Here is a 16292-nt window from a genome sequence, read left to right as displayed (position 1 = left end):
CCAGAATACGAACCCATATGACATAATTTTTCATCAAAATGTCCTACTCAATTTAATATCCCTTTGTAATTTCTAAGAAAAATTATGGTTTGATTCTAGATTTCCCCCCTACCCGTGTAATAATTCATCATGGCTCACTGTCATCATACTGATACTGCAGAATGTATGATTATCTTCGAGATCTACTATGAGAAGGAAGAGAGGGAGAGACGATAGGAAACTTGTATTTATTGAGCCCTGATTATGTACCATACACTGTGCTTTCACAAATGCTAACTCATTTATTCCTCACGGAAACCATGGCCGTTTTATAGACGAGGAAACAGGCTCTGAGAGGCTCATAAAATTCCTCAAGATCATGGAAAAAACAGATTTCCAACTCCTTGCAACACTTATGTGAAAGGACAACTGGGTTTGTGTTCTTAGCTTGGTGACCTGGAGGAAGTCCATTGTCTTCTCTTGTCTAGTACCTCATCAGTAAAATGGGAATCATAGTAACACCTTGGGTATCTACCTCACTGAGTTGTGAAAATAAAAACGAGACCCTGCACATGCGAGCACTTTGAAAACTGTGAAGTGTTACACAAGGACCAGTGACCATTATTCAAATCATTGCTATTTATCTGCATAAGCTTAAGCATCCGTTAAGATGTGACTTAAGGTACAAAAGAACTTTTACATGGGCTGGGAGATATTCTCATTTCTGAGGATTCTGAGGAAGCATGAGTGAGATAAAGGAAGAAAAGTCTGATTTAAGGTATACATTCTCTTGAAGTGCACTGTGGCACTTGGATGTGACATGAAGAAGGCTGTGGTGTTTCTCAACACAATGAGTTCCTTTGTCAGGGCTCTGCCTCTGTTGTGCATGAGCTCAAGAGAGAGAGAGAGAAGGGGTGGAGGGGGACACAAGTGTGAGATGGAGAGTCCCAGTGCGCTCCTATGGGCAGTAGGAGTGTGAGTGGAAATGGCTGGACCAGTAAACAGGTGATTGGAATGATTGGTCCCCTTTGGGAGAGCTGGGGGGAACCTCAGCAGGGCCACTGCATATCCCAGACCGGGAATGTCTGCAGAACTTTGATTTAAGGATGGCAATGAAGACAGAAAAAAGAAACAATTTCACTCACTTTCTTAATATCGCATTCATCAAGGTGATTCTGAATAAACTGAACGCTGGCTGAAAAGTCAGCAGAATTGAATTCATAAGGAATATTCCATCCTAAGGGACCAAATTTGCGTCGTTCCTTAAAAACAACAGAGAAAAGTAAGTATTGAGAGAGTTTTAAATTGTATTGCAGCTGATACCTGTTTTTATTATTAAAACATAAAGTACAGTAAAAGTAAGGCATGATATTGAAATAAGTTGACATCATAAAAGAACAGTATATGATTTTGGATATAGTAACAATTAGAGATATTACTCCTTGGCTCTAGAAGGCTTACAAGAGCAAATCTCCAAATATTTGCCAAATTGGAGTTCTTGGGTTTAAAAAGTGTAGGTCTCCATTGTCAACTCAAAAAGTGCAGTAGGTGCTCAATAAACATCTGTTGAATGAATTAATTTATTCTAAACTGGACTGTTGAAAGTTTCAAATGTTAAATGCAAGGGTTTGAATTTTAGTTTTTTAAGGTGAATGACTTAAGCACTCAAGGGCATTTAGACTCCCTGCTAGTTTCACTTTGTAATCTTGCAGTTTCAGATTTTGAAAACTAAACATTTCCAATGTAAAACATGACATCTCTCTCTTAAAACATTCATATTGCCTTCATTTGTTCTCTCCTGTGAAACAGCGGCTGTTTCAAGTCGCCAAATTACTCATAAATAATCAAATGGGACTCAGGCCAAATGACTCAATTGCTTTGATATTCTGGAGACCATTTTAAAGGTATGTGAGTGTTAGAACTGATATTTCCAGGCCCTCATCACCTAGCAAACAACACGGATTAACTCAAACATTACCATACTATCAGCTTTCCCTGCCTCAGCACACAATCAGTCTCTCTAAGAAAGGTCCAATTATTTATTCAGGTTAGCTCCTAGACCCTTGACCCTAGTGACTCTCCAAATGGAGAGTAGAATTCTAATACATCTACGGGAAGATGTAATTCTACTTCTCTACCTCTAAATGTATACTAACTTTTCTCTCTTTTGCCTTCCCTAACCCAACACACACACACACACACACACACACACACACACACACACACATTGTTTTCACAAGCCATTCCAATACTTCTTCTTGCAGCTGTTCCATGCTTTAGATCTTGAATAACACTACCATTTAAAGGAATCTAAATGAATTGCAGTTTGGACATATTCATGGACAAGTCAGAAAAGAAATTGAGAATGTGCAAAGCTTTAATTACTGATTTTTTAGGATATGCTTTTAAGATTTTTTTTATATAAATTTATTTATTTATTTTTGGCTGCGTTGGGTCTTCATTGCTGCACACGGTCTTCCTCTAGTTGAGGTGAGCAGGGACTACTCTTCTTCCTTGCGGTGCACGGGCTTCTCATTGTGGTGGCTTCTCTTGTTGCGGAGCTTGGGCTCTAGAGCACAGACTCAGTAGTTGTGGCGCACGGGCTTCGTTGCTCCATGGCATGTGGGATCTTCCTGGACCAGGGCTCGAACCCATGTCCCCTGCATTCACAGACGGATTCTTAACCACTGCGCCACCAGGAAGTCCTCTTTTAAGATATTAAATAAAACATCAAAATTAATCTGGGTCCAGATGTCCACCCTGGGAGGTCAGACTGAGGGCAAACAACCCTTAAAAATGTCAACTACTAGCGTTATTTCTAGAGCTGTTCTTCTTTAGGTTAGGCTGTCAGGTGTTAGACATTTGCATGGCGTGACTCCCTACTCCTTAGCTAATTAGACCAAAGGTGAACAACCAGCCTAAGAAGAGCCAGCACTATCCCTTCTCCCAGGAATTTGGACTTAGAGTTCAGAACAGGTATTCAGAGTTTGTCCCAGTCAGAGCTTAAACTAGAGAGGTTTGTAAACTCAGGAGTTGTGAAGCACCGTCTTCCACCTTGAACACAGAGAAGATGAGGAGGAGCCACGGGGTCGGGAGGAGGCCTTGACAGGAGGAGGCATATCTCCCATTTTTGTCTCCCCTTTTGTACCTGCGCCTCGAGAGAAGGATCATGGTTGTCTAATAAACAAACATGTGAGTTGATTATTATCAGAATGAAAGGCACTCTCTCTCACTCTCCTGAGGGTCAATTAGGAAGCTGACATGTGGTTTTGAATTTCTTGCATGGGTCCCAAAAAGCACTGAGGTGAGCCTCCTCCAGGTTGCTCTAGGAGCAAGGGGGGCCTGGAGGGTCTATGGAGTGCTAACATGAAAATGCATTCAGCTAACACTTGAGGCTCTGGGATTTCTTCCACCTTGAGGGCTTCAAAGAGAAGAATGCTAACCACTTACGAACCAAACACAAATGTTTTCCCATTGTTTAAAAAAGAGAATCAACTCTAAAACAGTTTTACCTGTTTTGACTTAGTTTTTAAAATTTACTGTTCAGGGGTCTTCCCCGGTGGCGCAGTGGTTGAGAATCTGCCTGCCAATGCAGGGGACACGGGTTCGAGCCCTGGTCTGGGAGGATCCCACGTGCCGCGGAGCAGCTGGGCCGGTGCACCACAACTGCTGAGCCTGCGCGTCTGAAGCCTGTGCTCGGCAACGGGAGAGGCCGCGATAGTGAGAGGCCCGCGCAGCGCGATGAGGAGTGGCCCCCGCTTGCCGCGGCTGGAGAGGGCCCTCGCACAGAGGCGAGGACCCAACACAGCCAAAAATAAATAAATAAATAAATTTATAAAAAAAAAAAAAAAAAATTTACTGTTCAATTAGTAGGAGACTGAATGAAGAACAATTCTTTCTTTCCAATTACTGAAGCTGCTTAAATTGGCTCTGTGGAAACACTCCCCTTTACATGCACTGAGCAATTACAATTCAGTTGCTCCTTAAAATGTGATCTTTGAAAATTGCCCTAATGCTGAGGTTTGCTTCATTTTATGTTACTTACTATCAATTTTTATTTAAAATGTTCAGTTTTTAGGTTGGTTCACTAAAGTCATAAACTGTTTAACTCCTTTTAGAAAAAAAGACAAAATATGGTGTCTTTTCTTTCACAAATGAGGTCATTTCACTTTCTTGCTATTTTTTTTTTGTTTTTACTCACTGACCCCTATAAGTGACAATAAAGAAAAAAACAACCCCTAAGTATGATCTTGGAATAATATCAGGGTAGACTCAAACCACTGGGACCTAAGAACTCATTTGGAAGCTCAAAAACAGAGGACTTTGCTAGAATTTGGAATATTTGGCATATTGAATCTCTCCAATCCAATTAGGATTTTTGAAACGATAGGATGAGTCTTATGTTTAGAAAAATATTAGGATGAGTCCAATAATAGAAAAATATTAGAATCAGTGTATTTTCAAGAAGTTTTAATCTAGTTGAGAAAATAAGACAAAACAGGAAAGGACAACACGGTAGTAAATGTAATTAACTGTCAAAATTTCACAGGTGATAAACTTGAAGAAGACATTCAGTCAAGGGCTCCTGGGAAGAATGAAACTGAAGCTGGTCTTTGAAAAGAAGGGAGAAAAGAATCCCCGGTTTGGCAAAGGTCAGGAGCAAAGACAGGAATGCAAAGTTCACGATTCGTCCAGAAGGAGGCTGCAGGACTGTGCCACTGCAGCAGAGGACAACCTCTGGTGAGTAGCTGCAACTACATCCCCACGTGATGATTCAGGGATGAAACGTAGACAGATGTGATGTCAGGAGAAAGAGCTAAAACCTGACTCAACAGGAGGGTGTTATTATCCATTATTAAGTTGGAGAGTGATGATTTTAGGAAGACTAGTCTACTCCCTACTACACTGAACCAATAAGGTTCCTTCTTTTTATTCCAAAGAATATATAAAACACAACTACTAGTGAAATATGGAAAACTTGGAATCCTCCTTAGAACACCGAAGAGAAGCTGTTCAATGGAGTCATCATTTTAATGATGTCAAAGCTATTTCCAGTTTTATGTTAGAATCTACCTCAGTCCAATGATCCCCCCCTCCCACAGTCCAGCGCAGATTCACTTCAGTCCCATCTTCAAAACAAAGCTCTCTTTGGAGCATCACAACCTATTTATTTAATAACTGGAGTTAACATAAGATGAAAAATGCAATCTATACTAGACAATATAAGGGAAACTTGAATAGGTAAAAATAATTAACAGAAATGGTCAGAACCACTGGGAAACACTACAGAGGTATGTCTAAAAGATCTTTTCAAAAATCTGTATCATGTTACTGTAATTATTTTGAAGAGATTTGCACTAAGAACTTTATAATCACGCCTCCCCAAAGGGAGAACTGGTATACACAGTATTAAATTTGAAGGGAGTGTTTGTCAAGGTTTAAACCTAAAAAATATGTCAGAGAAGTGAACACTTTTCTGAATGAGGAACTGTTAACAGTGGTACTCTCTGAGCCCCATAGATATGGCCATTTTTATTAAATATTAAACAAATATTTTAAGAGCCATGGGAAAATTTCCAAGTTTGCAACTGCCACTGCAGGCCCTTAGAGCTCCTAATCAAAGATTATTGCAGTAAACCTCACAAAGTTGTGTATAAGCCATAAGAGAAGTCCCAAATGTGGGCTTCAATGTGGGTGAGCCAAGGTGAGGGGGAGAAATAGCCAAACCATGAAAAGGTCATAAAAATGACTAAAGACTCCTCCCTTAAGGGCAGTGGCTCTCTGGGAGTTATTCTCCACTCTCATTGCATATTAGCATCACTTGGGAAGTTTTTAAAAGGTCTGAGCTCTTCACCCTGATGCCTCCTCCAGGGGATTCTGGGGCCCAGGCAATGGCTGAGGACCACTGCTTAAGATGCTCACGGGTCCAATGTGCTGCACTACAAGGGACAGTATATTGACTATCAATAGGAACAAAACAGGAAATGTTATCGTGACCTGCAGGAGGTGTTGGGAGGAGACTACAAATGGAATTGTTGAAGAAGAATTGCTGAATTTCAGAAGACCAAGACTTTGGAGGAAGGTATATTTAAAATTAAAATCCTGAAGAGTGAGTGTGGGCTTGCTCTGAAGGCCAGAACAGTGCTACACTGGAGTTTCTGGCAAAATGTAGAGAGAGAATATTGAGGCCAGAGGGAAGTTTCCCCCTAGAGTCATCTTCAAGAGGATGCGGGAGGACTTCCCTGGTGGTGCAGTGGTTGAGAATCCACCTGCCAATGCAGGGGACATGGGTTCGAGCCCTGGTCTGGGAGGATCCCGCATGCCGCAGAGCAACTGGGCCTGTGAGCCACAACTACTGAGCCCATGTGCCACAGCTGCTGAAGCCCACACGCCTAGAGCCCGTGCTCCACAACAAGAGAAGCTGCCGCGGTGAGAGGCCCACACACTGCAGCGAAGAGTGGGCCCTGCTTGCTGCAACTAGAGAGGGCCCACACACAGCAGTGAAGACCCAACACAGCCATAAGTAAATAAATAAATAAATAAAAGAGGATGCGGGAAACGTTCTCAGGAAGTAGTGGCCAAATAAGCAGAGGCATGCCCCATGGTGCTGGGGGTGAAAGGCTCCCATGGGGAGGGCAGGAGGGCTGGCTGGCCGAGACAGAGACATCAACCGACTGCAGCAAGAGCGGCCGCTGCCGCAGTAACCTCCTGGCCAACGTGGATGTCAAGTTCCTGGAGGAGAGGGGAGGAAAGCCAGGGGGAGTAGGAAGCAAGCAGAGCTTAGTGCAGAAGTGGCTGGTGCAACTATGCAGGTTCCCATGGCAGCACCCAGCGCACCCCCTCCTACTGGGTAATCCTGCTCCCATCCCAAGACACCCTCCACCACTCTTCTACCCAAGAAAGTTGTCCTTGACCAGCCAAATCTACTTCCCCTTCTTATAGGAGAGGAGGGATGCTCACTTTGTCCTCTGCAACAAGAGTAGGGTCCACATAACACGTGATGCTCTTGAGCTAGGGTGAGTTGATGGCATGATGCCAAACTTTGATTCAGTAAGAGAAACACATTGGAGGGCAGGCAGGGGTTGGCTATTTTACCACTAGGTCCTGCATTCTCATGTGTTATGGATTCCAGCATGAACCCCTTGTAACCGAGCAGGAACCTCTGAGGCCTTCCCAGGATAGAACACCCCACCCATGTCCTCCGCCTGCCTATTGTCTGTAGAAAAACTTCAGTCAAAGAATAAATTTAATCAGAGAGGTGAGAAAATACAAAAAGAAAAGAAAAAACAAGACAAAATAATAATACTTTAGTCATTAAACAAAGTCAAGGACCTTTAGTTCTTCCTCAAGGACTATAGATAATATTCTGAGCCATGTCCTTTGAGCTGTCTTATAGATACTGAAACCCCCACCAGGTGGAATAGGTTAACTGTATTCTGCCCACAAGCACATAGACCCCAGACCAGCTGGAACCAAACGATTGATGATGCTGACTCCCAATTACCTCACCACCAACCAATCAGAAGAATGCCCATGAGCTGACCATGCCCTGTTCCTTGAACACTATAAGACTCCTCACTATCCCCTCCAGGGTGCTACACACAGTTTTGAGGGCATTAGCCTGCTGTGATCCCCTCTGCCTGACAAAGCAATAAAGCTATTCTTTTCTACTTCACCCAAAACTCTGTCTCCACATTTCTACTCAGCAAGAGTGAACAGAGGCTGAGTTTCAGCAACACTCTCCCCAGCCCAGAAGCTTCATATTATGTGACATGAACCAATTCCCTCTTCTTTTTTTCAATCTCTGCAAGGAAAAAAGTATATACATTGTGTTTGTATAAATCAAGGGATATCCAGGTAAATTTGGAGGAATCAATTCATCGATTAACAAATCAGGAAAAGACTTGTATGCAGAAAACTATAAGACACTGATGAAAGAAATTAAAGATGATACAAACAGATGGAGAGATATACCATGTTCTTGGATTGGAAGAATCAACATTGTGAAAACGACTATACTACCCAAAGCAATCTACAGATTCAATGCAATCCCTATCAAACTACAAATGGCATTTTTCACAGAACTAGAACAAAAAATTTCACAATTTGTATGGAAACACAAAAGACCCCGAATAGCCAAAGCAATCTTGAGAAAGAAAAACAGAGCTGGAGGAATCAGGCTCCCTGACTTCAGACTATACTACAAAGCTACAGTAATCAAGACAGTATGGTACTGGCACAAAAATAGAAATATAGATCAATGGAACAGGATAGAAAGCCCAGAGATAAACCCACCTTATCTTTGATAAAGGAGGCAAGAATATACAATGGAGAAAAGACAGCCTCTTCAATAAGTGGTGCTGGGAAAACTGGACAGCTACATGTAAAAGAATTAAATTAGAACACTCCCTAACACCATACAAAAAATAAACTCAAAATGGATTAAAGACCTAAATGTAAGGTCAGACGCTATAAAACTCTTAGAGGAAAACATAGGCAGAACACTCTATGACATAAGTTATAGCAAGATCCTTTTTGACCCATTTCCTAGAGAAATGGAAATAAAAACCAAAATAAACAAATGGGACCTAATGAAACGTAAAAGCTTTTGCACAGCAAAGGAAACCATAAACAAGAAGAAAAGACAACCCTCAGAATGGGAGAAAATATTTGCAAATGAAGCAACTGACAAAGGATTAATCTGCAAAATATACAAGCAGCTCAGGCAGCTCAATATCAAAAAAACAAACAACCCAATCCAATAATGGGCAGAAGACCTAAACAGACATTTCTCCCAAGAAGATATACAGATTGCCAACAAACACATGAAAGGATGCTCAACATCACTAATCATTAGAGAAATGCAAATCAAAACTACAATGAGATATCACCTCACACCAGTCAGAATGGCCATCATCAAAAAATCTACAAACAATAAATGCTGGAGAGGGTGTGGAGAAAAGGGAACCCTCTTGCACTGTTGGTGGGAATGTAAGTTGATACAGCCACTATGGAGAACAGTATGGAGGTTCCTTAAAAAACTAAAAATAGAACTACCATACGACCCAGCAATCCCACTACTGGGCATATACCCTGACAAAACCATAATTCAAAAAGAGTCATGTACCACAATGTTCATTGCAGCACTATTTACAATAGCCAGGACATGGAAGCAACCTAAATGTCCAACAACAGATGAATGGATAAAGAAGATGTGGCACATATATACAATGGAATATTACTCAGCCATAAAAAGAAACAAAACTGAGTTATTTATAGTGAGGTGGATGGACCTAGAGACTGTCATACAGAGTGAAGTAAGTCAGAAAGAGAAAAACAAATACCGTACGCTAACACATATATATGGAATCTAAAAAAGAAAACAAAAGGAAAGTTCTGAAGAACCTAGGGGCAGGACAGGAATAAAGATGCAGACATAGAGAATGGACTTGAGGACACAGGGAGCAGGAAGGGTAAGCTGGGACGAAGTGAGAGAGTGGCATGGACATATATACACTACCAAATGTAAAATAGATAGCTAGTGGGAAACAGCCGCATAGCACAGGGAGATTAGCTTGGTGCTTTGTGTCCACCTAGAGGGGTGGGATAGGGAGGGTGGGAGGGAGATGCAAGAGGGGGGGGATATGGCGATATATGTATAGGTATAGCTGATTCACTTTGTTATACAGAAGAAACTAACACACCATTGTAAAGCAATTATACTCCAATAAAGATGTTAAAAAAAAATCAGGTACTTGACTATTATATCCAACACTAGAAACATATAAGCCACAATCTGTCTATTCAGAACAGTCCTTCCTGTAACAGTTGTGTGTTAAACTCTAATGTGCACACGAATCACTTGGGCATCTTATTACAACGCAGATTCTGATTCAGTAGGTCTGGGTGGGGCCTGAAATTCATCTCTTACAAGTCCCCAGGTGATGCAGATGGTGCTGACCCAGGACTACAAGCCCCTAAAGAATTCCGGATTTTTCTATCAAGCTGGCTTTATCCTAACCAAGAAAAGAATATGTTTAGGCAATATCACAGTAAACATTTCTGAAATTGATAAAACTAGAACCAAGGGAAAAATGCTTGAATTATCTGCACTTCTTGTATAGTCATAGAACTGGACAACAGAATGTTAGAAATGGGAAAAATCTTGAAAGATCACCTCCTTCTGCCTCTAAACACACAGATGGGGAAACAGAAGCCTCAAGAGGGACGTAACTTGACCAACCTTACATAGCTTATTGATGTCACAAGTCTAAAGTCCAGGCTTCCTGACTGTACATGAAGTGCTCTTTCTAACACACTATGATTGGATTTTAAGAGATCTTCACAACCTTCTTTTTCCTAGACATGCCACTGTTAGCTTCACGGCCTTAGCAGTGGAGAATTTTTTCTGTTTTAACCCAAATACAAGCCACGTTAAGTGTAAGCACACTTCGGCCCCATGACCGGCCCGTGGTCCTGTTCTTCTTTTTAGCCCTTGGATAATGGCCACTAAAAACACAGGTTGTCATGTTGACCATATGGAAAATACCCCCCAGTCATCTGTCTGTGATAAGCACAGTGGAAGAGTTGAATCATCACTACTAGGAAAAGAATCATAAAATTTATTATTTGTGAATTGGGCTTTAAATAACAGAGTTTAAAGCTATATTTGTATTAGAGTGTGATAAGGTCTAGCAAACCCAACAATTCCCAGATAAGAATATATGATATCGGCTTCAGTGACTTTAAAGCTGTAATTTACAATCAATCCAAAGGCCACAATGGAACTTAGCAAAAATAACCACCCGCAAAGCGTTTAACCTGATTTTAAGTCTCTCAGAGTTGGGGGACAGATAAACACCAGCTGTCCCCTCTAAACAGCCCTCTCTGTTGGGCAGCATGAAACCTGGTAAAGTGGTGGGGACAAGGAACCTACGGGTAAACAAGCCCAGTATTTTCTGGGGTGGGCACCAAATTCCCCTCCACCTTTGGGCAGGGTGGGGAGAGATGAGGCCAAGCTCTGCCGGCCGCTGTGCACAGCTGAACCATGACTCCTGGTTTAAGCCAGTTGATTCATTTTGTCCTCACTCCAACCTCAGAGAAAGAAGAAATGTAAGAAAGAGTTAAAGGAGTCCCTTTATCTCTCTGTGAAATCAAGGAGTGAATCAACTACATTAAAATTATACAGCTTTCAAATACAGAACAAAATACAAAATTCAAATATAGAACAAAGCAACAAAAAAATGAAGATAATCCCATAGAGATGTTGCTGGGCAGCCATAAAATTATTAAATGACTATATAAGTACACAGTAAAAGCAAAGAGCAAACAACCTGAAGAAGACAGGTGACCCTTGTGACTCCTCTTCCCAACACCACCACTACTGTCACCGGTGGGAGGAGGGTTGAAACATACTTGTATCCAGGGCAGGCAGCATGGGGCTTGACTCCTAGATCTACTGTTTAGGAAGGAACTTAACCTCTCTGAGTCTCAATTTCCTCACTTGTAAGATGGTGATAAATCCTACACTGAAAGGTGGCTGTTAGTATTACATGAGATGGTGTACATAACATTCCTGGCCAGCACAGGCACTTTCAAGACCAAGCTCCTATCACAGTAATCCGTTTGTTCATCCCACAAATATTTATTGAGCTCTGGCAATACCCCAGCTGCTGCTGTCACAGGGGGAGACCCAGCAGTTACAAAAGAACAAAGTCATTGCCCTGGAGAATCTTATATTCTAGGGGCCAAGGCGGGGGGTGTTGTCCGGAGTACACATAAATACATAAACAAATATGCATGTCCTGTGCCAGGGGGGGAAAAGTGCCATGAAGGAAAAAGAAAGCAAGGTGAGGAGAGCAGACAGTGCAGCAGAGAGGCAAACATAACATCATTAGCATCCTCTAAACGTGCAAACTGCTCTCAGAAGTTACCTGCACAGTGGAGTGTAAAAATGCTACAGTGTAAAGCATTGGCTTCCACATGGGTAAATTACTGATATCCAGAAGGTCTTGATTAATTCCAGCAAATGTTCTTTTCAAACCTGCGCGAACACCTTGGGGTGGCTCATTAGTGAATTTGAGAGAAGTCTGTCGTAAAAAGCAAATAGTAGTTTTGTTTCTATAAATTACCGTGAAGAATAAAATAGAAATTACAACACATCAGCCAACAATATGCTTATGGTACATAAATGGGCACCGTGTAAGCTACTTACATTGATCAGAGCTAAAACCCAATCAATTAACACTGAGTCTTATAACTCTTCTGTGGGAATCTTTACCATATAATCTTGATAGTTATAGTCAAGATTTTGACGATAATGGCATAAGATTTTGCAACGCAGCCTCTACTGGACCAGAAAGCCCTGTTACGTTTGCCATCTTTCCATAACCATAATTGTGCCATCTTTATTTGTATAGCTCTCAAGGAAAAGACACTTATCTCACAGTAACAAACCTGAAGCAATGTAATGGGAAACCGATTGTGGGGCTCGGTAGTTATCCACACTCGGAAAGTATCATCGCTGGCTTCAGCGGTAGTTAATGTCTCCAGCAATTCTTCCATGAATTCTAGGCCAAGGTGACAATTCTGCAGTAATACCCAGCCACCCTGTATTCAAAAATGATTTCATATTAATTCCTTATAACTTTTTTGCTATGATTTTAATAAAACAAAACGTACAAGCAAATTTTTTAAAACTTTTGCTCAGGGCATAAGAATACTCTGTTTTGAGCACATATATTTTAATGAAATTGTTATATGTCAGTACAATCTTCTTTTTTCTGTTAGTTGTAAAGCTGGTTACTTGGAATCAAGTGGGTTCAAAATGATTGTATCCTGCCACCCCTGGTTTAAAAGGGAACAAAAGTTAAAATTTGAAGTCAGACTTGTTTAAGTACAGTGTGTGCACCATCTAATGGTGGGAATGGGTATTTTGGAACTTGTAACTTAAATTGTCCTGCTTAAGGTAAATCAGAAGGGACTCACCCCGAAACCAAGTCGTCCACTGTCACAAAGAGAGATACACATTACCTCATGAAAGTTGGAGGTGTTGACGAAAATTCATTAACAATCAAGTTAGGAAGAAAAGAGAGAATTTTATTTGAGACAACTGAGGATTATAGCCCGGGAGACAGAAGCTCTGAGAACTGTCTTGCCTGTTAGAAGTCAAAGGCAGAGCCATATACATTTTCGAGACAAAGGATCATACATCAAAATGACATGCTGACATTTCACATGGGGTTCACCAAAGATACACAGTCCAGGTACACATACAAAGCCAGCAACAAGTCACCATGACTCCCTGCAGAGTTGGAAAAGCATGCTAATCTTTTAAGAAGTTACCTGGCTAGCGTCAGAAGAAAGGGAAAAAAAATTGATCTTTGCATTTGAGCAGGCATTCCCACCTTTGAGGAGGTCTGGTTACTGCGTGATGCAGATGCACACTGTACACTAAAAGGGGAGGGAGGAGGCCCAAATGAGCAGAGAGAGAGAATTTTATGCTTAAGTTTTCTTCTCCTGACTTAAAATACAAATTTTATTTCACCAGAGGCAATAAAATACATTTGGTGACATTTGCTACCATAATATTAATGGTATTATTATTTGTCATCACTCCTCCCAGATATTCCTGAAACCACAAAACTTTCTAAGCACTATCTAAATACTTGTTAAAACCTTCTTTAACAATGTAAGTCACATGACCGTCACAGTTCTATAAGAACACTAATTTTATTAGCCAGACAATATCTTGATATACTTATATAATGAGATCAGATAAATACAGCTACAAATTATTGAGCTTAGTGCATATATAGTAAGGCCTGTATATACGCCTTCTACTGCAAGAGAAAACAGAACTCAGACTGACTTAAGCAGCAAAGGGGACTTGTTGGTCTAGACAACTGGGGTGTCTAGACCAAGACGGACTTCATGGTTGGTTTGTGTCATTGTGGATCCAGTTACTCTCTGATTCCCTGCTCTGCATTCCACAGTGTCAGTTTTATCCTAAATCTTTCAAGTGGCAGTGTGGCTGTACCTATTCATGGGTTATTGTTGTTGTTTGTTTGTTTGTTTGATAATGCCATTATTATCAATATTTATCCTACCTTAAGACACAGAACATGGAAGTTATAAAAGCTAATATTCCAAAGAAGGTTAATGTGAATGCTGTACCAAATTTAGAAGTTTCTCACTCATGGAAACTAAAGAAATTATTTAAGGCCCAAAGTCAAACTGTCAAATCACTCAATAGAGTGAATCATTTGATCTGACTAAAAATAATTATATAAAATTTCTTCGATATATATAAATTAAATACAATATATTATTGAATTTAATTAAGCGGTAAAGATTAAGGCTTGGCGCACTTGAGAATTAATGACTAGCCTGAAACTTTGATGAACCAAGCAGAGTTTTAGCCCATTAACCCTCTCCAGTCTTAATTCCCAGGGAAAAGCTGCACCAAAATTGCTACAGACGTTATGAGGTCAAAAGCTTAAAAATAAACCGAGATCTTATTTTATTTTTATAAATGGTGCAATTTCTTATTGCTGCTGAAATTGCTATCTACCATTTCTAGAAAATCAATGACCTGTGTATTTATTAGGTGTGATGAAAAATAGTTCTCAACATTCCATCCAGCTTGCAATTTTCAATAAAAACCATTATCAATATTTAAACATAACACCCTCAAATATTTCGTATTTGCCTGAAACTATCCATTAATGAAAAATGAAAGTCTCACTTTAACTGAAAATTGAAATTTGACTGTCTCAATCTGTCAATTCTTAAGCACTATCTATTAATATTGAACACGACATTCCAAGACTGCTAGAGCTGCATCCTTTAGGAACCAGAAAGTGTGGCTGCCAAATTATCAAAAAATATTTAGTGAAAATAAAATGGAGCATATACTATAGAAAATGGAACAAGTATTTTGTGGGGATGTCAGGAGCAAACTAGCTGGAGGTTTAAAATTTGTATGAAATCAAAGGTTGACTCTATATACATAAATAAAAATGAAAAATAATGATTGAGCATCACAGGCAGAACGATTTACCCATCACTGTGGTGGTCCTAAGTAGACCAGATGGCCAGAGGAATAATATCAAGAATGTTGCGTGAAGAGTAGTTGTCCATTGCTACGTACCTGCTGCATTGACATCTGAATCAGCTTTCGAGCATGTACTTCTTGTCCTTGCCCCATTGAGATAGTTCTGCATTCTGTAACACAGAAGGATCACTATGATAAAACATAAATTTTATAACAGGATTGGGACAAAACATTAATTTCTGAATGGTCATAGCCTCCCTCCCTCCGTGGCTTCTAAGGAGACTTTGTTATTCAAACAAGTCTGGCTTTCAGTTGTGTTGATAAGAGAAATGAGTGGAGCAGAAACTGGAAAGGGAAGGACAAGGAAAGAGAGACAAAAGGCACAAGGCAGGTCTTTTAGAGAGTTCTGGGGTCTTTGGAGATAACGAGGAGATAGATTGATGGGGGAGAGGCAGCTATAATGCTATCATAGGCATTAAGAGGGAAAGAGGATTTTTGAGTTTTGCTAAATTTTTAAATTAAATTTTATTGGAGTATAGTTGCTTTACAATGTTGTATTTGTTTCTGCTGTACAGCAAAGTGAATCAGTTATACATATACATATACCCACTCTTTTTTAGATTTCCTTCCCATTTAGGTCACCACAGAGCACTGAGTAGAGTTCCCTGTTCTATGTTTTGATTAGAATATTTTTTTGGTGTTTTATCAGATGCTTCAGGAAAGATTTAGTTGGCTTTTTATTCTTTTACAATGTCAAGTATGCAGTGTTTTGTCTGTCTGTCTGTTTGGGTTTTGTTTGCATATTTGTCCATTTTCCAAGATGGAACTTGTGGCAGCTCAGCCCCATGAGGGCTACATTCAGGGATAACTGTTCCTCAGGATTAAATCACCATCTTGTAACTGAGCATGAAGAAAAAGTGGAGACCGCTCCAAGATTAGAGGTGTGATTATAATTCAGCAGAATATACACTATTTAGGCTCATTAGTGAATTTGATGTCCCAGGCAGAGAACCACACTTGTGCCTGTCACATGAATTCACTAAATTGCAGAAGTCTCTAAATCATGCTTGTGAAACTGGAATTGGAAATTAACTTTTAAGCAAGTCTTTGTGGACCCAGGTCTTCTTGAATTTTAGAGGCATGATCTCTAGATCTCTAGAGGCACAGGGAAAGGAGGTCAATGGAGACATTGTGAAGCAGTGTATGCTTTTGCCCTACTCTACTGGAGGAGCCTGAATCCTCAGAAAAAAGGGCTGCT

General features: G+C 40.5%; 1 protein-coding gene across 1 annotated transcript in view; it reads right to left on the bottom strand.

Moving 5' to 3' along the window:
• The window catches only part of DNAH8 (dynein axonemal heavy chain 8), a 337653-nt gene that overhangs the window by 48729 nt on the left and 272632 nt on the right, over nucleotides 1-16292 (bottom strand). Inside the window, exons 83-86 of the mRNA XM_057555266.1 lie at nucleotides 15131-15204; nucleotides 12436-12588; nucleotides 11913-12068; nucleotides 1125-1241 (exon numbers count right to left, since the gene is read on the bottom strand). Coding sequence (XP_057411249.1) covers nucleotides 1125-1241; nucleotides 11913-12068; nucleotides 12436-12588; nucleotides 15131-15204 — 500 coding nt within the window. The remainder of the gene's footprint in view (nucleotides 1-1124; nucleotides 1242-11912; nucleotides 12069-12435; nucleotides 12589-15130; nucleotides 15205-16292) is intronic.

This window comes from Balaenoptera acutorostrata, chromosome 10 (genome assembly GCF_949987535.1).
Source record: "Balaenoptera acutorostrata chromosome 10, mBalAcu1.1, whole genome shotgun sequence".
NCBI classification, from domain to species: domain Eukaryota; kingdom Metazoa; phylum Chordata; class Mammalia; order Artiodactyla; family Balaenopteridae; genus Balaenoptera; species Balaenoptera acutorostrata.
This window is presented reverse-complemented; position numbering and strand designations above follow the sequence as displayed.